A 21,327-nucleotide genomic window follows, 5' to 3' on the forward strand; every position below is an offset into this window, starting at 1 on the left:
CTCTTGACTGGCCTGTGTGCTCGCGGCACTCATCTCTCCTCTGCGCCCTCGTCTCAGCATTTGCTTGCTCAATGACGTTTAATCGTGATCGACAGCGCCATCTCACGCACAATGGACTTGAGGCTGATTTGACACGATAGGAATTTAGAAGGGACTGAGGTTGTACCACAGATAACAGCTTTGGTGGTACTGTGTACTCAATGGAGTCAGCTATGGCTTGTGGCTGCCCAAGCCCAACTTCTCAGTTATACTTTGACTGCACTATGGAGGTTGCCTGACTGTCACACTGATTTGGCAGACAGAAACCATGCTTGCCTCCAGTTAGCATCTGAAAATAAATTTGACTGGACATGCTTATCAGTCTATAGGTTCATTTGCATTGTTTTGCAGAATTAAATTGGTGTCAGATTTTAACAAATTGTGTCAGTCATAAAACAGGAAGTGTCTTGATGGATCGGAATTATTATTTTGTCAAAAATAACGTACAGTGAGTTTATAGAGCTAGAAAGTAGCTTTCTTACATCAACTAATGCCTGTCTCTATTTAGAGTGAGCAAGCCAGAGCGGAGACTTGCTGCTAGGCAACTCACAGACGGAGGCTGCAGGGAGCAGTGGGAGAGAGGAGCAGCACGAAGCAGCGAACAGCTAAGCTAATAACAAAAAAACTCACCGCATTTCTGTCCTACTGGTTTTCATATCAACTGTCTATGGTTGTCCAGAAGCCAAAGGCACAATCCTAGTCACATTAACAAACCATCCTGGTTGTTGCATATTAAAATTTGCCCTCTAAGTTTCTAATGGAGATGTTCATCTCCGTCACATGAAATGGCTCGCATAAGGTGCATCTTTTGGGAAACTCTACCGGCTGATGGAGATGTTTGAAATGCATTATCTATCTAAGTTTAAATAATGCAAAACAAAATAAATGTATGGCCTACACGGAGTCTAAATACACATTTTTTACAGTAAATTTATTTATGATGTTTTTTTAACAACGGCCATTAAAACTGCCCCATGATTGCAAGAATTGTTGTGCATTGACTGCTTGTCAGAATGCATGTTTACCAGGGCTTCCCGCTGCATCGCAGTGCTAGCTGTGCCACTTGAGATTCTGGGTTCGAGTCCGGGCTCTGTCGCAGCCGGCCACGACCGGGAGACCCACAATTTGCCCAGCGTCATCCGGGTTAGGGGAGGGTTTGGCCGGCAGGGATGTTCCTGTCCCATCGCACACTAGCGACTCCTGTAGCGGGCCGGGCGCAGTGCACGCTGACATGGTCGCCAGGTGCACAGTGTTTCATCCGACACATTGGTGTGGCTGGCTTCCAGGTTAAGAGGGCATTGTGTCAAGAAGCAGTGCTGCTTGGTTGGGTTGTGTTTCGGAGGACGCACCACTCTCGACCGCCGCCTCTCCCGAGTCCGTACGGGAATTGCAACGATAAGACTAACTACCAACTGGATACCAAGAAATTGTGAAGAAAAAGGGGTAAAAAGTAGAAAAAAGGAAATGCATGAGCATGAATGCATGTTTCCCTCCCTATGGGACGCATAACATGAATGCGCCTCGAGAGGAATATATATCTTGCATAGAAAACACAAGCCCAGGGCTCAACATTAACCTCTCCTCCGGATGAAAAGCGTGCCCAAAGTAAACTGCCTGCTACTCAGGCCCAGAAGCTAGAATATGCATATAAATGGTAGATTTAGACAGAAAACACTAAAGTTTCTAAAACTGTTAAAATAATGTCTGTGAGTATAACAGAACTGATATGGCAGGCGAAACCCAGAGGACAAAACATCCAGGGGGGAAAAGAATTGAGGTCATACGATTTTTCAATTGTTTTCTATGGGATACCCTTATTATTAGGAACCTGGTGTTTTGCGGGTACAATTTAATGAAGCTGCCAGTTGAGGACTTGTGAGGCATCTGTTTCTCAAACTAAACTCTCTAATGTACTTGTCCTCTTGCTCAGTTGTGCACCGGTGCCTCCCACTCCTCTTTCTATTCTGGTTAGAGCCAGTTTGCGCTGTTCTGTGAAGGGAGTAGTACACAGCGTTGTACAAGATCTTCAGTTTCTTGGAAATTTCTCACGTGGAATAGCCTTCATATAAGGATATCCTGCTTTCACTGGAACAGGCCCAGATCCCCGCCTTTTGTGTGAAGAAAAGACGCAGGAAAAGGAGCCACAGATCGGGCATCCTTCTGAAGATCCATAGGCGAGCGAGTAAACTCCCACTGATGTCCATTCTTCTTGCTAACGTGCAACCATTGGATGACAAAATATATAACCTACGATTAAGATTACCTTACCAACAGGACATAAAGTTATCGTTTTTTAACTTTAATGCAGGCAAACTTAAATCAGTTTGACCAAAATTTTACCAGCATGTCACATGTGCAACCAGAGAAAAAAAAATCCTAAACCACCTTTACTCCACACACAGAGATGCATACAAAGCTCTCCACTGCCCTCCATTTGGCAAATCTGACCACTAATCTATCCTCCTGATTCCTGCTTACAAGCAAAAACTAAAGCAGGAAGCACCAGTGACTCACTCAATAAGGAAGTGGTCAGATGAGGCAGATGCTACACTACAGAACTGTTTTGCTGGCACAGACTGGAATATGTTCTGGGATTCATCCAAAGGCATTGAGGAATACACCACCTCAGTCCATGGCTTCATCAATAAGTGCATCGATGACGTCGTCCCCACAGTGACTGTACGTACATATCCCAACCAGAAGCCATGGATTGCAGGAAACATCTGCATCGAGCTAAAGGCTAGAGCTTCTGCTTTCAAGGAGCGGGAGACTAATCCAGGCACTTATAAGAAATCCCGCTATGCTCTCAGACGAACCATCAAACAAGCAAAGCGTCAATACAAGATTTAGATTGAATCCTACTACTACACATGCTCTGACGCTCGTTGGATGTGGCAGGACTTGAAAACTATTACGGACTATAAAGGGAAACCCAAACGCGAGCTGCCCAGTGACGTTAGCCTACCAGACGAGCTAAATGCCTTTTATGCTCGCTTCGAGGCAAGCAACAATGAAGCATGCACGAGAGCACCAGCTGTCCTGGATGACTGTGTGATAACCCTCTCGGCAGCCGATGTGAACAAAACCTTTAAACAGGTCAACATTCAAAGCCGCTGGGCCAGACGGATTACCAGGACGTGTACTCAAAGCATGTGCGGACCAACTGTCAAGTGTCTTCACTGACATTTTCAACCTCTCCCTGACCGGGTCAGTAAAACCTACATGTTTCAAGCAGAACACCATAGTTCCCGTGCCCAAGGAAGCAAAGGTAACCTCCCTAAATGATTACCGCCCTGCGGCACTCACGTCGGTAGCCATGAAGTGCTTTGAAAGGCTGGTCATGGCTCACATCAACAGCATCCTCCCGGACACCCTAGACCCACTCCAATTCGCATACCACCCCAACAGATCCACAGATGATGCAATCTCTATTGCACTCCACACTGCCCTTTCTCACCTGGACAAAAGGAACACGTATGTGAGAATGCTGTTCACAAAGCTCATCACTAAGCTAAGGACTCTGGGACTTAACACCTCCCTCTGCAACTGGATCCTGGACTTCCTGACGGGTCGCCCCAAGGTGGTAAGAGTAGGCAACAAAACATCTGCCACGCTGATCCTTAACACTGGGGCCCCTCAGGGGTGTGTACTTAGTCCCCTCCTGTATTCCCTGTTCACCCACAACTGAGTGGCCAAACACAACTCAAACATCATCATTAAGTTTGCTGACGACAACTGTGGTAGGCCTTATCACCGACAACGATGAGACGGCCTATAGGGAGAAGGTCAGACAACTGGCAGTGTGGTGCCAGGACAACAACCTCTCCCTCAATGTGAGCAAGACTAAGGAGCTGATCGCGGACTACAGGAAAAGGCGGGCCGAACAGGCCCCCATTCTCATCGATGGGGCTGTAGTGGAGCGGGTCGAGAGTTTCAAGTTCCTTGGTGTCCACATCACCAACGAACTATCATGGTCCAAACATACCAAGACAGTCATGAAGAGGGCACGACAAAACCTTTTCCCCCTCAGGAAAATGAAAAGATTTGGCATGGGTCCTCAGATCCGCAAAAGTTTCTACAGCGGCACCATCGAGAGCATCATGACCGGTTACATCACCGCCTGCTATGGCAGCTGTTCGGCATCTGACCGTAAGGCACTACAGAGGGTAGTGCGAACGGCCCAGTACATCACTGGGGCCAAGCTTCCTGCCATCCAGGACCTATATAATAGGCGGTGTCAGAGGAAAGCCCATAAAATTGTCAGAGACTCCAGTCACACAAGTAATACACTGTTTTCTCTGCTACCGCACGGCAAGCGGTACCAGAGCGCTAGGTCTAGGACCAAGAAGCTCCTCAACAGCTTCTACCCCTAAGCCATAAGACTGCTGAACAATTAATAAAATCACCACCGGACAACTTTTGTACACTACTGCTACTCGCTGTTTATCATCTATGTATAGTCACTTCACCCCCACCTACATGTACAAATTACCTCAACTAACCTGTACCCCCACACACTGACTCGGTACCGGTGCCCCCTGATTATTAACCCCATTGTTATTCTTATTGTGTTACTTTTTTAATTTTAGTCTACTTGGTAAATATTTTCTTAACTCTTCTTGAACTGCACTGCTGGTTAAGGGCTTGTAAGTAAGCATTTCATACAGGGATTTGGAAAAGAAAACAATTACATTGACAGAAGCAACCTTCTGTCCACAATATTAAAGCTGATCCACCCCCTATTTTTTTTATTTATTCAAAAAATATATATATACCCAGTCACTACAAAGACTCAGGCGTCCTTCCTAACTCAGTTGCTGGAGAGGAAGGAAAACAACCACTCAGGGATTTCACCATGAGGCCAATAGTGACTTTAAAACATTTACAGAGTTTAATGGATGTGAAAGGAGAAAACTGAGGATGGATCAACAACATTGTAGTTACTCCACAACGCTAACCTAATTGACAGTGAAACGGAGAAAGCCTGTACAGCATAAAAATATTCAAAAAAATGTGGCTAAGCAATTTTCTCCTGAATACAAAGTGTTATGTTTGGAGCAAATCCAATAAAACACATTACTGAGTACCACTCTCCATATTTTCAAGCACAGTGGTGGCTGCATCATGTTACAGGTATGCTTGTAATTGTTAAGGACTAGGTAGTTTTTCAGGATAAAAAAAATGAACGGAATGGAGCTAGGCACAGGCAAATATTCTAGAGGAAAACCTTGTTCAGTCTGCTTTCCACCAGAAACTGTGAGATGAATTCACTTTTCAGCAGGAAAAGAACCTAAAACACAAGGCCAAATCTACACTGGAGTTGCTGACCAAGAAGACCATGAATGTTCCTGAGTGGCCGAGTTACAGTTGACTTGAATCTACTTGAAATTCTATGACAAAACCTGAAAATGGTTGTCCAGCGATGATCAACAACCAATTTGACAGAGCTTGATGAATTTAGAAAAAAATAAATAGGCAAATGTTGCACATTCCAGGTGTGAAAAGCTCTTTGAGACCCAGAAAGACTTGGTTGTTATCATTGCCAAAGGTGATTCTAACATGTATTGACTCAGGGGTGTTGAATAGTTATGTAATGATTTTATTTTTACAAATGTTATACTTTTACTTCCACCTTGACATTCGAGTATTTTGTGTAGATCGTTGACAAAAAAAAGGCTATTAAATCCCAACTTGTAACAACAAAATGTGGAAAAAGTCAAGGGCTGTGAATATACTCACCACTAATATTGAGGTCATAGTCGCCAGCAGTAATGACATTGGCAACACCACCCTCAGCCGGTTGGCATGTCAACACCACCTCGCTGAGCAGCCGTTGGTGAGCATGGCCAGGGACGCCGGAGGCAGGGACAGAAGGGCGTGTCACCACGTTGTTGACGCTGATGCGAAGGTTCTTCACCACCTGCACCTGGTTGTTGGGGTCCCTCATGTGACCTACGAGACAGAAAGTGGGTTTGAGATAGACTACATAGAATCAGTGATCTTGCATCTCAAAACAACATCTTGTTTAAAACTGATCACATCGAACATGCTGAAACACATAGTGGCAAGAGAAAGTATGTGAACACTTTGGAAATACCTGAATTTCTGCATAAATTTGATCTGATCTTCATCTAGGTCACAACAATAGACAAACAGTCTGCTTAAACTAATAACAAACAATTAAACGTTTTCATGTCTTTATTTAACCCACCGTGTAAACATTCACAGTGCAGGGTGGGAAAAGTATGTGAACCCTTGGATTTAAAAACTGGGTGACCCTCCTTTGGCAGCAATAACCTCAACCAAATGTTTTCTGTAGTTGCGGACCAGACCTGCACAATGGTCAGGAGGAATTGTGGACCATTACTCTTCACAAAACTGTTTCAGTTCAGCAATATTCTTAGGATGTCTGGTGTGGACTGCTCTCTTGAGGTCTAGCCACAGCATTACAAATCGGGCTGAGGTCAGGAATCTGACTGGGCCACTCCAGAAGGCGTATTTTCTTCTGTTGAAGCCATTCTGTTGTTGATTAACTTCTGTGTTTTGGGTCGTTGTCCTGTTGCATCACCCAACTTCTGTTGAGCTTCAATTGGCGGACAGATATTTTGCAAGAGAATGTAAGGCTGTCTTGATAAACTTGGGAATTCATTTTTCTGTCAATGATAGCAAGCTGTCCAGGCCCTGAGGTAGCAAAGCAGCCCCAAACCATGATACTCCCTCCACCATACTTCACAGTTGGGATGAGGTTTTGATGTTGGTGTGCTGTGCCTTTTTTTCCTCCACACAGTGTTGTGTGTTCCTTCCAAACAACACAACTGTAGTTTCATCTGTCCACAGAATATTTTGCCAGTAGCGCTGCGGAACATCCAGGTGCACTTTTGCAAACTTCAGACGTGCAGCAATGGTCTTTTTGGACAGCAGTGGCTTCTTACGTGGTGTCCTCCCATGAACACCATTCTTGTTTAGTGTTTTACGTATCGTAGACTCGTTAACAAAGATGTGTGCGTGTTCCAGAGATTTATGTGCCTTTAGCTGGCAATCTAGGATTCTTCTTAACCTCATTGAGCATTCTGCACTGTGCTCTTGTGGTCATCTTTGAAGGATGGCCACGCCTAGGGAAAGTAGCAACAGTACTGAACTTTCTCCATTTACAGACAATTTGTCTTACCGTGGACTGATGAACATCAAGGCTTTTAGAGATCATTTTGTAACACTTACCAACTTTATGCAAGTCAGCAATTCTTAATATTCGGTCTTCTGAGATATCTTTTGTTCGAGGCATCAGGCAATGAGGCATCAGGCATCAGGCTGCTCTAAACAACATCTCCAATCTCGTCTCACTCATTGGATTCCAGGTTAGCTGACTCCTGACTCCAATTAGCTTTTGGAGAAGTCATTGGCCTAGGGGATCACATACTTTTTCCAACCTACACTGAATGTTTAAATGATGTATTCAATATAGACAAGACAAATACAATAATTGCTGTGTCAGCTTAAGCACACTACGTTTGTCTGTTGTTGTCACTTAGATGAAGATCAGATCAAATCTTATAACCAATTTACGCAGAAATCCAGGTAATTCCAAGAGGTTCACATACTTTCTCTTGCCACTGTATATAGTCAGTCAGATTTTCAAGTTAAAATCTCACTTTTAAAAAGTTCATATTCTGTTAAATCATACCCAAATAACATTATTGACTAGTCTTATACTCGTATGTGGCCAATGAATAATTTGGAGAAAACAACCCCCCCCCAAAAAAACACTTAAAATACCCCACCTCAAACTTGTATATCAAAACAGACATTTCAAAATGCTTGCCATTTCCTCAAAGTATGACGTCATACTCCTGAGAAGGATGAGCTGGCCAATCAGCGGTCTAATTGCATGAACATTGTTAATGGCCGGTATACACCCCACCATTCTGTTGTTGGGGTACACCCTTTCCAACACAAAAGCTGCTTTTTTACATAATTACCAATTTTTTTAAGGAAAACAATTTCACTCATTGTAAGTAATTACATATCATATTTCATAGACATCTAGAAACACTGGGCAGTTACTTTAAAACGGAAGGGGATGTGCATAGCTTGGTTAATGTCAGTGAAGAGGTTTAGACCTATATATGATAAATAAGGGTCCCTTACATAAACTAACCTATGACAGAGATCAAATTAAAAGTGTTAAACAAGACCTAGGGCCTATGCCTAACTACTACCACTAACATTATCAAGGGTGAGGACAACCGTACAACTGAGCATGCACAGAGTCTCACATATGCCCCCCACCCACAAATAAAAACACTTATTGGCATTCACATACATGATATTTGGCTAAATAAAGCTTTGTTCATGTGAGGTTGTAGTAGCAAATGGCCATGTAACTTATGGTAGTAGTGTTTTCCACAAGAACAGAGCAGCCAGCAAATAGAAAGAGTAGCCAGCCAGTGCCCCCAGCCCAGGGGGGTCCAGGGAGGCTTGCACCCAGTGTGATGTTTATTGCAGAAGGAGCTCTACTTGTGGCAGACTCTGGTTCATTCTAATGCCTTTATTCTATCTGAAATGGGTATTTCTATCCATAAATAGGCAAACGTGTAACATCAGGGTCAACATTTCAAAAAGGTATGAAATACATTTAAATAGGATTTTCTTGCAGCTTCACATGTGTAGTTACCGGAATAAGAGTCTCGATAGGCACAATGAGGCCATAACTCCTAGCAACAACAAAACATATACAATCATTCAAAATGTCACATGGTCACTGTTGTCATGCCTGGTAGCCAGGTCTATTTGTGCTTCAAATAGTCAACATCTCTATCATTTACAGCCATGCTAAACCTCCCAGAAGAATGCAAAAGAAAAACTTCATTTCTATAGTTCATATGATAGAATGGGTTCTATCAAAAAAAATCATTGACAATAATAACCAATAAAATTATAATTTGGCGCGGCAGCCTAAGACACTGCATCTCAGTAGAAAAGGCATCACTACAGTCCCTGGTTCGAATCCAGGCTGTATCACATCCGGCCGTGATTGGGAGTCCAATAGTGCGGCGCAAAATTGGCACAGTGTCGTCCGTGTTTGGCTGGGGTGGGCCATCATTGTAAATAAGAATTTGATCTTAACTGACTTGCCCAGTTAAATAAATCAAAATAATCAGTAAACACTTCAAGCAGCGCGTGTGTGTGAGAACTAGACATCACATTCTTGCTTCCTTTGTCCATGTTTCCTCCACAACTTGCCTCTACTTGAAAGTGCATTGGAGCCTGAGGGTAGGAACCTTCCCTCTCCCATGTGCTAGGAGGAGGTGATGAATGGTGGAAACATGGGGAGAGAGAATCTCAATTGCATTTCCTTCATTCCTCACATCCTCTCTCCTTCTCAAAACCCATTGGATAAGAAGGTGAGAGGGGAGGGAACTCAGACCTTTTCATTCAATGGGTTTTGAGGAGGAGACGAGGAGAGAGGATGCAACGAATCAAGGAAATGCAATTGAGATTCTCCCAAGGACAGACGAAGCAAGTATGACAACTATTCATGTTTTTTGACAGTGCCAGACTGACTGAGCTACCATAATACCCATGGCCTGTCCAGAAACAACCCCTACTCCCCAGAGTCGAGAAACTTGTGAGATCTGAGAGGGATTGATGGGTGGTGACACTGAGCGCGCCACCTTACCCTCTAATAGGCTTGGTGGAATTTTGCTTACACGTGTCCAATTGTCTCAGATCTCAACAAGTGTCTAGGTCTAGGGGTTGTTTCTGGACAGGACCCCACAACCCTGCGGGTGTGTGGTGGACCTACAGCACGACACTTGATGCATTGGTTGGATGTTAAATTCCATTGCTATACACACACACAGATTAGCACAGGTGTAAACTGGACAAACCGACGGCACCCCATCAGGCTGATGAGACAGGTCTGGGGAGCTGAAAACCTCTTGTAAACAGTGAACGGATACACTTGCATGTCTACTATTCATACCCTTGCTTCAATCCAGCTAGTTAGGAAGTGCCCCGATCCCGCAGCTGAATAAACTTCAGGAGACGGTCCTGGCGCTTGCTGGACTTTCTTGGGCATCCTGAAGCCTTCTTCACAACAATTGAACCGCTCTCCTTGAAGTTCTTGATGAGCCGATAAATGGTTGATTTAGGTGCAATCTTACTGGCAGCAATATCCTTGCCTGTGAAGCCCTTTTTGTGCAAAGAAATGATGATGGCACGTGTTTCCTTGCAGGTAACCATGATTGACAGAGGACGAACAATGATTCCAAGCACCACCCTCCATCTGAAGCTTCCAGTCTGTTATTCGAACTCAATCAGCATGTCGGAGTGATCTCCAGCCTTGTCCTCATCAACACTCACACCTGTGTTAATGAGAGAATCACTGACATGATGTCAGCTGGTCCTTTTGTGGCAGTGCTGAAATGCAGTGGAAATGTTTTTTGGGGATTCAGTTCATTTGCATGGCAAAGAGCGACTTTGCAATTAATCTGACCACTCCTCATAACATTCTGGAGTATATTCAATTGCCATCATACAAACTGAGGCAACAGACTTTGTGAAAATTTATATTTGTGTCATTCTCAACTTTTGGCCACGACTGTAGGTGAAATTAGGAAGGGAAACGGGACCAAATTATTAGGGTGAGGCACATGGGCTACTAACAGCTTACTACACAACATACTTAGTATTACTTTCTTAGCTACAGTATGCATATCTCCCTCTCATTATACATATTTTATGCAGAAGCAAACAATACATTTTTGGACTCACGTTGTGGAATGTGGCACGACGGTCCTTCGTGGCAAACTTTGTCATCAGATTCTGGCATTCTCTGAATTTATGGTGCTTTCAAGAAAACTGGGAACTCGGGAAAAAAACAAAGTCAAATCATGATGACGTCAGTAAGCTTCAGGTCCGAGCTCTAGAAAGAGCCCCGAGTTCCCGACTTGCAATTCCAAGTTGGATGACGGTTCAAAACATTAGTCCCCCCGAGTTTCCAGTTGTCTTGAACTCAAATCAGTTCTCATTTGTTTTGAGCACGGCAGAAGTCATGCTGAATTGACACCATGGCCAATGTTGAATGTTGATCCTTTTAATCTTGGAAGAGAGACCCTTAAATCCAGACTTGGACCACACATCCACTCTAATGAATAGAAGGCTAGTGATTGCTTTGAAATGCTTGCAGTTAGCCACCGATTCCTTCCAAACCACTCATTTTTAGGCGTAGAATGGCGCCGGAAGAAATGGCAGCAGTTTTACGGGCACCTAACCAATTGTGCTATTATGTGGGTTTTTTGCAACTTGTTTTATACACAATGTTTCTGAAACCGTATATTACGGCAAAAAAGAGCTTCTGGATATCAGGAGAACGTTCACTTACCTCGAATTAGACAAAGATTATTATTTTATTTATTTTTTCCAACAAGCAGGACCCACAGGATTTACTTCGAACACCCGACAAGGCCAACATGCCCGTCATTTCCAAGATAAAGACACACAGGTACAGAGAACAGAGTGGGGTGCCTCGTAAGGATCCACAGACAGCAAGTGGCAAAGCTGCCGTTACGTCAATTTCTTGCCAACATGCAATCCCTGGACAATAAAATAGACACGGTACGATCACGAATATCCTACCAACGGGACATCAGAAACTGTAACATCTTATGTTTCACGGAATAGTGGCTGAACGATGACATGGATATTCAGATAGCGGGATATACGCTGCACCGGTAAGATAGAACAGCACATTCCAGTAAGATGAGGGGGGGGGGGGGGGGGTCTGCACGAAATCTAAGGAAGTCTCTAGATTTCGCTCGCCTGAAGATGAGTATCTAACAATAAATTGTAGACCACACTATTTGCCAAGAGAGTTTTCATCCATACTTTTCGTGGCTGTTTATTTACCACCACAGACAGATGCTAGCACTAAGAATGCACTCAGTCAGCTGCATAAGGAAATAAGCAAACAGGAAACCGCACACCCAGAGGTGGTGCTCCTAGTGGCCAGGGATTTTAATGTAGGGAAACTTAAATCAGTTTTACCTCATTTCAATCAACATGTTAAATGCGCAACCAGAGGGGGAAAAAAAATCTAGATCACCTGTACTCCACACACAGAGACGCATACAAAGCTCTCCCTCGCCCTCCATTTGGTAAATCTGACCACAATTCCATCCTCCTGATTCCTGCTTACAAGCAAACAAAGCACCAGTGACTCGGTCTATAAAAAAAAGTGGTCAGATGAAGCAGATGCTAAACTACGGAACTGTTTTGCTACCACAGACTGGAACATGTTCTGGGATACTTCCGATGGCATTGAGAAGTACACCACATCAGTCACTGGCTTTATCAATAAGTGCATCGAGGACGATGTCCCCACAGTGACTGTACGTACATACCCCAACCAGAAGCCATGGATTACAGGCAACATTCACACTGAGCTAAAGGGTAGAGCTGCAGCTTTCAATGTGTGGGACTCGAACCCACAGGTTTATAAGAAATCCTGCTATGCCCTCCGACAAAACATCAAACAGGCAAAGCACCAAAACAGGGCTAAGAGTGAATCGTACTACACCGGCTCCGACGCTTGTCTTATGTGGCAAACTATTACAGACAACAAAAGGGGAATACAGCTGCGAGCTGCCCAGTGACACGAACCTACCAGACGACCTAAATTACTTCTATGCTCACTTCAAGGCAAGCAACACTGAGGCATGCATGAGAGGTGATAGCACTCACGGCTGTAGCCATGAAGTGCTTTGAAAGGCTGGTCATGGCTCACATCAACACCATTATCCCAGAAACTCTAGACCCATACTGCCCAAACAGACCCACAGATGATGCAATCTCTATTGCACTCCACGCTGCCCTTTCCCACCTGGACAAAAGGAACACCTAAGTGAGAATGCTATTCAATGACTACAGCTCAGCATTCAACACCCTCGACCACACTAATCCTCAACACTGGAGCCCCTCAGGGGTGCGTGCTCAGTCCCCTCCTGTACTCCCTGTTCACCCACGACTGTGTGGCCAGGCACAACTCCTAAACCATCATTAAGTTCGCAGACGACACAACAGTGGTGCCAGAATAACAACCTATCCCTCAACATAATCAAGACAAAGGAGATGATTGTGGACTACAGGAAAAGGAGGACTGAGCACACCCCCATTCTCATCGACGGGGCTGTAGTGGAGCAGGTTGAGAGCTCCAAGTTCCTTGGTGTCCACATCAACAACAAACTAGAATGGTCCAATCACACCATGACAGTCAAGAAGACGGAACGACAAAGCCTACTCCCCCTCAGGAGACTGAAAAGATTTGGCATGGGTCCTCAGATCCTCAAAAGGTTCTACAGCTGCAACATAGAGAGCATCCTAACTGGTTGCATCACTGCATGGTATGGCAACTGCTCGGCCTCCGACCGCAAGGCACTACAGAGGGTAGTGCGTACGGCCCAGTACATCACTGGAGCTAAACTGCCTGCCATCCAGGACCTCTACACCAGGCGATGTCAGAGGAAGGCCCTAAAAATTGTCAAAGACCCCAGCCACCCCAGTTATAGACTGTTCTCTATACTACCGCATGACAAGCGGTACCGGAACACCTAGACTAGGACCAAAAGGCTTCTCAACAGCTTTTACCCCCAAGCTATAAGACTCCTGAACAAGTAATCAAATGGCTACCGGATTATTTGCATTTTCCCACCCCCCCCAACCCCTCTTTTAAGCTGCTGCTCTCTGTTTATCATATATGCATAGTCACTTTAACCATACATTCATGTACATACTACCTCAATTAGCCCGACTAAGCGGTGCCCCCACACGTTGGCTACCCGGACTATCTGCATTGTGTCCCACCACCCCCTCTTTTACTCTACTGCTACTCTCTGTTTATCATATATGCATAGTCACTTTAACTATACCTACATGTACATACTACCTCAACTAGCCTGACTAACCAGTGCCTGTATATTGCCTCGCTACTGTTATTTTTCACTGACTTTTTACTGTTGTTTTTATTTCTTTACTTATCTATTGTTAACCTAATACCTATTTTTTACTTAAAAATCGCACCGTTGGTTAAGGCCTGTAAGTAAGCATTTCACTGTAAGGACTACACCTGTTGTATTCGGCGCACGTTTTTGAATTTGCGATTTACAACTTGTGTAATTTTTATGTCCAATGGCCGATGAGCACAGATACATTTTATTTATAATTTCTCTTCATATGAAAAGGATTAAAAAAAGATTTGCCAGTAGAATGTCGAATTGATTCATGATGACTGCTAGCTTGCTAGCTAAGATTTTGAAAGTATGATAGATATAACGTGATTTGACGTCATTTTATCTGTGGCCAATGACCTTGTGCCTTCTTGAGGGCACTTCTAATGTAACTCCATGGCAGCACCCAAGGGGCTTGACTATTCGAGCGCTACCCTTAGATTTGGCAGTGACATAGTATCCACATGAGTGACAGAAGACTGAGCCAATCACGGCGCAACTAGAGAAAGTACCAACCCCTAGGCTCCGTATCTTCCACTGGCTGCCCCACCACTACAGAAAGCACTGAGTTAGGCTGAAACGCCTGCATTTTGGAGCTGCCTTAAGAAAAAAAGAGACCAAGTTTGTATATGGCTTTATGAACTCAATTTTTGTACAAAAAAATATATTTTACATTGTTTGCAAACTGATGTGTGACCCTTAAATGGCAAAAAATATGATTAATTATTTTGGGGCTAGAAAGGCGGGGCTCAAAACAAGTGGGGTTCTGCCCCACCTGCACTGAATGACAAGTTGCCACTGTTTGACACAATAGCTGTTAGCAAAGGTGTCAGCTAGAGATGACACGCAGGACCTTGCAGGGATTTGTAGTTTGGCATGATGTCTACGTTGATGCTAATTAGCATTTTCAAATCACTAAATAGAGCTGAATATATTGATGAAAGTCACCTTGCCCAAGAGAGATTTAAATGGTTATCAAAACATCACGCCAGGGTAAGTCTACACGAAACACAGCCCTTATTCTAAGTGTTTCTAAAATCCCCGCTAGGTTTTAAAGTGTATTATGACCCCTCCACTTTGAGGCTCCATGGAAAACACTCTGGCACTTCTTCACAGTGATGTCCTCCGAGTCAGCCCCGTCAACAATCTGGACACATTCCTCCAGATTTTTTATTAAATGTGCTGGAAGTTAAACACACACCAAGAGCTTATTCTCTGGAGTTTTGTGTAATTGCCACTCCTTGTTTCCTGCTCCTCTTGGGGAGATTATACATTTGATTAATCGAATATAAATGGTGTCTTGTGTCTATGAGAAGACTCATTATTAGACAACTATGGTTATGATAGGGCAATGACACTTATGGCTGTGAGTTTATCACAGCCTGATAATCAAAACCTAGAGCCTTGTTTGCAAAACACGGCAGTTTTCCAATTTCACTTCAGCCATAGCAAAAATAAACACTAGATGTGATTGGTAGGCCTTGCCCTTTGCAAAGATATTATATGGTACCTATGGGATGGATATGGGTTGGTAGCTAGCTAGCTAGATTACATAATGAGTGAGGAACCAAGCCATTGGATTGTCAGTCTGACCATGAGTAACCTGGCGTTTTAAATGCCAGTGGTAAACAAGCATTAAACCGAATTACGAATACAACCGTCATCTACTCTAGCCAAAGACACTCTGGCTAGTGGCTGCTTAATCCAAGTTCAACTGAATGTCTATTTCTGTCTCAGAATCCATCTTGCTTAGCCAGTTAGCGAGCTTACTAGCTACGTTAAGTCAAATGTTGTTGTTGGGCGTTGCTCAGTCAGTGGCGAGATGACTGTCTGATGCAGTGTCACACGAGATGACTGTCTGATAGCTGGCTAAGCACCTCTGAATTTGGCTAACTAGCTAATATAGATAGCAAGCAGATAGCTGCAACTTCAAGGAAGGGTGTCTAAGCAATTTAGCTAGCTAAATTAGCATGACAGGCGAAGCTTAGTTAACTCCCAAGTCGTCCTTCCCATCCCCGGCCCTAATAGAAGTGGGCCTCTTCCCCGCTGCGTTGAAACGAAAGCAATTTTAACTAACAAACGTTACAAAGGCACCCAAGGCGGTTACAGCCGCACACTGGCAGATATCTTGGGTGTCAAGTGGGCCCTATCGTGTGACACATTCAAGAAACAAGACAAGGCCCCTGTTCCAACACCACGTCTGCTACTGCTGGTTAGTCCTTCCTGTCACTTGACTTGACACAGCCAAGTGACGGCGGTAAATGCAATTGGCTAACGTTAGCTTAGTTGGCTAGGAGGACAGCATCATGCTAAAGCTAACTAGTTAACAATTGTGAACAGACAATGCCGCAAACATAGCTTGGTTTAAGATGTCTCTGTGTCATGTGTCGGTCTGGAGCATAAAAAGGTTTAGTTGTGTGTCAAAGCCCTTACCTTCGGATGTTAACCGGCAGAAGGGCCTTAGCAGCTCCGAGAAATTCAGGTTGTTTTTACGAGTCACTTTCTCCGCATCTTCGCTGCACAGGACCGCCACCATAGGGACAAACGAGTCCTGGATGAATTCCTGCACCGACTGTACGCACTGAGCCATCGCGGTCTGCTTGAGAGGCCCGAGCTACGAAAATGTATTTATCTCTGGATTTAGATAGTGAAACGCTAACTATCCGCTTCTGACTTGAAAATAACTCCCTTACTGACCGTGAAAGGCAGCCATGTTGAATTCTACAGTTGCTTGCTGTGGCAGCACAGTGGTGGTCATGTTATTGGCGCGTTCAAAACAACGGGGAACTAGGAAATCTCCGACTTCGGAGCGTTCAAAATAACTGGGAACTCGGGAAAAAAAAATAGCCCCGACTGGGAAATAACGATTTGAACTGTCATCTAACTCGGGACCTCGGGCCTCTGTCTAGAGCTCCGACCAGAAGATCACTGACGTCATGATTTGACATGGTATTTTTTCCCCCGAGTACCCAGTTGTTTTAAATGCGGCATATGTAGGGAGACCAGACAGTGGCAGCTCAATCGATGTGTGGCTTGCTACGCCTCGAGCTGTTGGTCTAAGGTCGTTTTCACACAGTTTGAGCCAAAGTTCGAATCAAAAATAAAGTTTGATTATTTGTTACAGGTCCGTGTACTTTTTGCCCAATTAATATTTCATATTAGATGACAAGATACAAAACGAGTAAAGTCGTTCCTCGTTTTTTTTATTTGAATCTGAAATCAAACAACACATAAACGGGTTTGTTTTTATTTTCTAAAGGAAATAACGATAACCTAGATAATGATTTGATTATTCAAATATTGCGTTTTTAAGACTGTCACTTCCACAACTTTTACAACCTTAACGACTAAGCCAATTTATACTTGATCTGAAAATGTGATCGGAGACTCCATATGGAGGGAGTAACCCAATAGCGTAGCCTCGCTGTGCGCCTCCGAAATGTTGTAACAATGCGGAGGCGTACATATAGTTCCGCATTGACATGATTGGTTGACAGTCGGTCGGGGTGGGAGGTCCTGCATAAACACAAACTCACTTCCTTGTCAACTTCCTTTGTAATAATATTTTACATAAGACAGCGAGTGTGATTAGGGTTCGACACTGCATGGGAAGGGAGAGAGCCCCTGAGGGGCGGTGTTGTTGTTGGTTTTTTTTGGGGGGGGGGCTGCTAATGAGAACCTTGACGACCTTGTACCTAGCCGGTGGGGATTGCACGCTTCAATAGAACATTAGGGAACATGCTCAGAGCATTACCACTGAGGACCAAGCGAGAATGGCCTCAGCAGATCCAAACACTGACTTTCGTATACAATGCAACCATCCACAAGACCACAGGGTACGCAACCCTTTGCCCTATGTTCGGCCGTGTCCCCAGGCTTCCAATTGACGTCATGTTAAAGGCAGTCCTCCAAGATCTTGTTGTGGTAGAATTCAGTACTTACTCCAAGACTCCTCTCGACCTTGACCGAAGCAGCGGGAATTGCACAACACATTTGCAAAGAACAGCAACACCAGACAAGACAATACAACAAGAAGGTAAAAGGGGTCTCGCTCCACAAAGGAGATTGAGTGTTACTGGCAAACAAAGGGAAAAAGGGGTAAGAAGAAACTGGCAGACAAGTGGAAGCCTGTGATGTACACAGTGGTCGAGAATGAATCTACTGCTAGATGGCATCTTCTTACCTGTCAAGGAGCCTCGGGATGATGGATCTGAAAGAGAAAGTGATCTTACCTGTGGAAGTCCGGAAATGGATGATGTCAGTGACCTGGAAAGGGAATCTTCTGTTCGACAGAACAAGTATTGCCCCTGAGTCAGTCACATCTCTTGAAACAGATCCCTCTCCAGCTGTACCTGAGACAGACACCATCATTGACCTGGACAATGTTGACTTTTGCCCTGTTTACAGCTCAGACAACTGGTCATGACAGTGTCTAGACCCCCTTACCCATACTGGACTCAGTAGCTGCCCAGGGTCCAGTTAGAACAAGAACAGGAAGGGGGGTTAGATCAGTGAATTGCCTTATTGAGTCCATGGTTCAGAGACCTTTTAGATGGAGCTGTGGGTTGTCGTCAGGGAAAGCTCAGGCCTAAGGACACGTTGCTTAAGTTCTAAGGTAATACAGGGATATAATATGTTGAGGTCTCTCTATCAAACATGAATTGATTAGTTTTATGAGACAAAATAGGTATATGTAAAGTTGAAAGACCAAGTGTCCTGTGGTGTAGGCTGCAGCACGTTGCTCTAGAAGGGTTAGAGGCCTAATCAACCTTTTAAACTCCTTTTTTAACTGAACTGAAGATGAGATCTTTAGAGAAGCTGGTCTAGTCAAGGGTCATTTGTCTCATTAACTATTCGTGCTGTTAAAGGCTAAAGTATATATTTTTTGAGTGTGGTGGTTTTGGTGATATTCAGGAGGGGTGAATGTAACAGGAGTTAGTAAACTGATGAATATTCACTAAATCACACTTTTCCTCATTTGTTTTTGGTTGAATCTCCTACTGGTTTTTGTTGGGCTCTGTGTGTGACGTCAGCGCTGCGCACACAAGCTTGTTCTTGTTTACAAACGTTGGAGTAAAACAAGCTTACATTTTGGGTTCTGATGGGGCTTGACAGTTGAACTAAGCTCATGATGCATTTATAAGTTATATTCTTCAAGAATCAATGAGTACATATCATTCATTTATCAGTCCAAAAATGGATGTAGTAACTGCCGATTTCCCCTTTAAATTACAGTACCAGTCAAAAGTTTGGACACACCTACTCATTCAAGGGTTTTTGCCTTCAAGCTGTCTTCAAGGTAAAGGGTGGCTACTTTGAAGAATCTCAAATATAATATATATTTTGATTTGTTTAACACTTTTTTGGTTACTCCATAATTCCATATGTGTTATTTCGTAGTTTTGATTGTCTTCACTATTATTCTACAATGTAGAAAATAGTACAAATAAAGAACAACCCTTGAATGAGAAGGTGTGTCCAAACTTTTGACTGGTACTGTACATCTCAACTGGGAAACTAGGCCCTGATCCGTCAGTCTCTCCTGGACTGTCACCTTCAGACAGTCCCGGGGAAAAGTGCCTCACACATCGAAAACCAAATTGGCAATGAGGTATGCTAGGCTATGGTTTACAATGTTTATTTTTCAAATTACAGTACATTTAGGAAGTATTCAGACCACTTGACTTTTTCCACATTTTGTAATCTTGCAGTCTTACTCTAAAATTGATTAAATAAACATTTTCCCTCATCAATCTACGCACAATACCCCATAATTACAAAGTGAAAACAGGTTTTTAGAAAATTTTGCAAATTTATTAAAGATAAAACACAGATACCTTATTTACATAAGTATTCGGACCCTTTGCTATTACACTCAAAATTGAGCTCAGGTGCATCTTGTTTCCATTGATCATCCTTGAGATGTTTCTACAACTTGATTTGGAGTCCACCTGTGGCAAATTCAGTTGATTGGACATGATTTGGAAAGGCACACACCTGTCTATATAAGGTCCCACAGTTGACAGTGCATGTCAGAGCAAAAACCAAGCCATGAGGTCGAAGGAATTGTCCATAGAGCTCCAAGACAGGATTGTGTCGAGGCACATATCTGGGGAAGGGTACCAAAACATTTCAGCAACATTGAAGCTCCCCAAGAACACAATGGCCAACCATCATTCTTAAATGGAAGAAGTTTAGAACTCCCAAGACTCTTCCTAGAGCTGGCTGCCCGGCCAAACTGAGCAATCGGGGGAGAAGGGCGTTGGTCAGGGAGGTGACCAAGAACCCGATGGTCACACTGAAAGAGCTCCAGAGTTCCTCTGTGGATATGGGAGAACCTTCCAAAAGGACAACCCATCTCTGCAGCACTCTACCAATCAGGCCTTTATGGTAGAGTGGACAGACGGAAGTCACTCCTCAGTAAAAGGCATATAACAACCCGCTTGGTGTTTGCCATAAGGCACCTAAAAACTCTGACCATGAGAAACAAGATTCTCTGGTCTGGTGAAACCAAGTTTGAACTCTTTGGGCTGAATGCCAATCGTCACATCTCTATGAAACCTGGCACCATCACTACAGTGAAGCATGGGGGTAGCAGCATCATGCTGTGGGGATGTTTTTCAGCAGCAGGGACTGGGAGACTATTCAGGATCGAGGGAAAGATGAACGGAGCAAAGTACAGAGCGATCCTTATTGAAAATATGATCCAGAGAGCTCAGGACCTCAGACTGCGGTGAAGGTTCACATTCCAATAGGACAATGACCCTAAGCACACAGCCAAGACAATGCAGGAATTGCTTCAGGACAAGTCTCTGAATATCCTTGAGTTGCCCAGCCAGAGCCCGGACTCGAACCCGATCGAACCTCTCTGGAGAGACCTGAACATAGTTGTGCAGCAATGCTCGACATCGAACCTGACAGAGCTTGAGAGGATCTGCAGATAAAAATGGCAGAAACTCCCCAAATACAGGTGTGCCAAGCTTATAGCGTCATACCAAAGACGACTCGAAGCTGTAATCGCTGCCAAAGGTGCTTCAACAAAGTGTTGAGTAAAGGGTCTGAATACTTATGCAAATATATATTTTTTTTTTTTATGGGGTATTGTGTGTAGATTGATGACGTCCCTCATGCGGCTACAACCAGCAACTGTTTTCTAGAATTCCACGCTTCCTAAATTTCCAGCGATTGGATAAATGACTTCTTATGGTATTTTTGCAGTATTGTGGGGAAAATGTATCATAGAAATATAGGCTATCTGGACAATAGCCTACGATTCGATTAAGCT

At 43.9% G+C, this 21,327-nt stretch overlaps 1 protein-coding gene across 2 annotated transcripts in view; it reads right to left on the minus strand.

Moving 5' to 3' along the window:
• Nucleotides 1-16,974, minus strand: part of LOC120052628 (trafficking protein particle complex subunit 8-like) — a 73,532-nt gene extending 56,558 nt beyond the window's left edge. Inside the window, exons 1-2 of one of the 2 annotated variants that reach the window (XM_038999654.1) lie at nt 16,476-16,974; nt 5,779-5,991 (exon numbers count right to left, since the gene is read on the minus strand). In XM_038999654.1, the coding sequence (XP_038855582.1) occupies nt 5,779-5,991; nt 16,476-16,632 (370 nt within the window). In that variant the 5' untranslated portion in view covers nt 16,633-16,974. The remainder of the gene's footprint in view (nt 1-5,778; nt 5,992-16,475) is intronic. The other variant, XM_038999655.1, reaches the window with a different exon arrangement.
• Between the last annotated feature and the right edge of the window lie 4,353 nt (nt 16,975-21,327).

The sequence above is a fragment of the Salvelinus namaycush genome, chromosome 8, assembly GCF_016432855.1.
Source record: "Salvelinus namaycush isolate Seneca chromosome 8, SaNama_1.0, whole genome shotgun sequence".
In the NCBI taxonomy this organism is placed as follows: domain Eukaryota; kingdom Metazoa; phylum Chordata; class Actinopteri; order Salmoniformes; family Salmonidae; genus Salvelinus; species Salvelinus namaycush.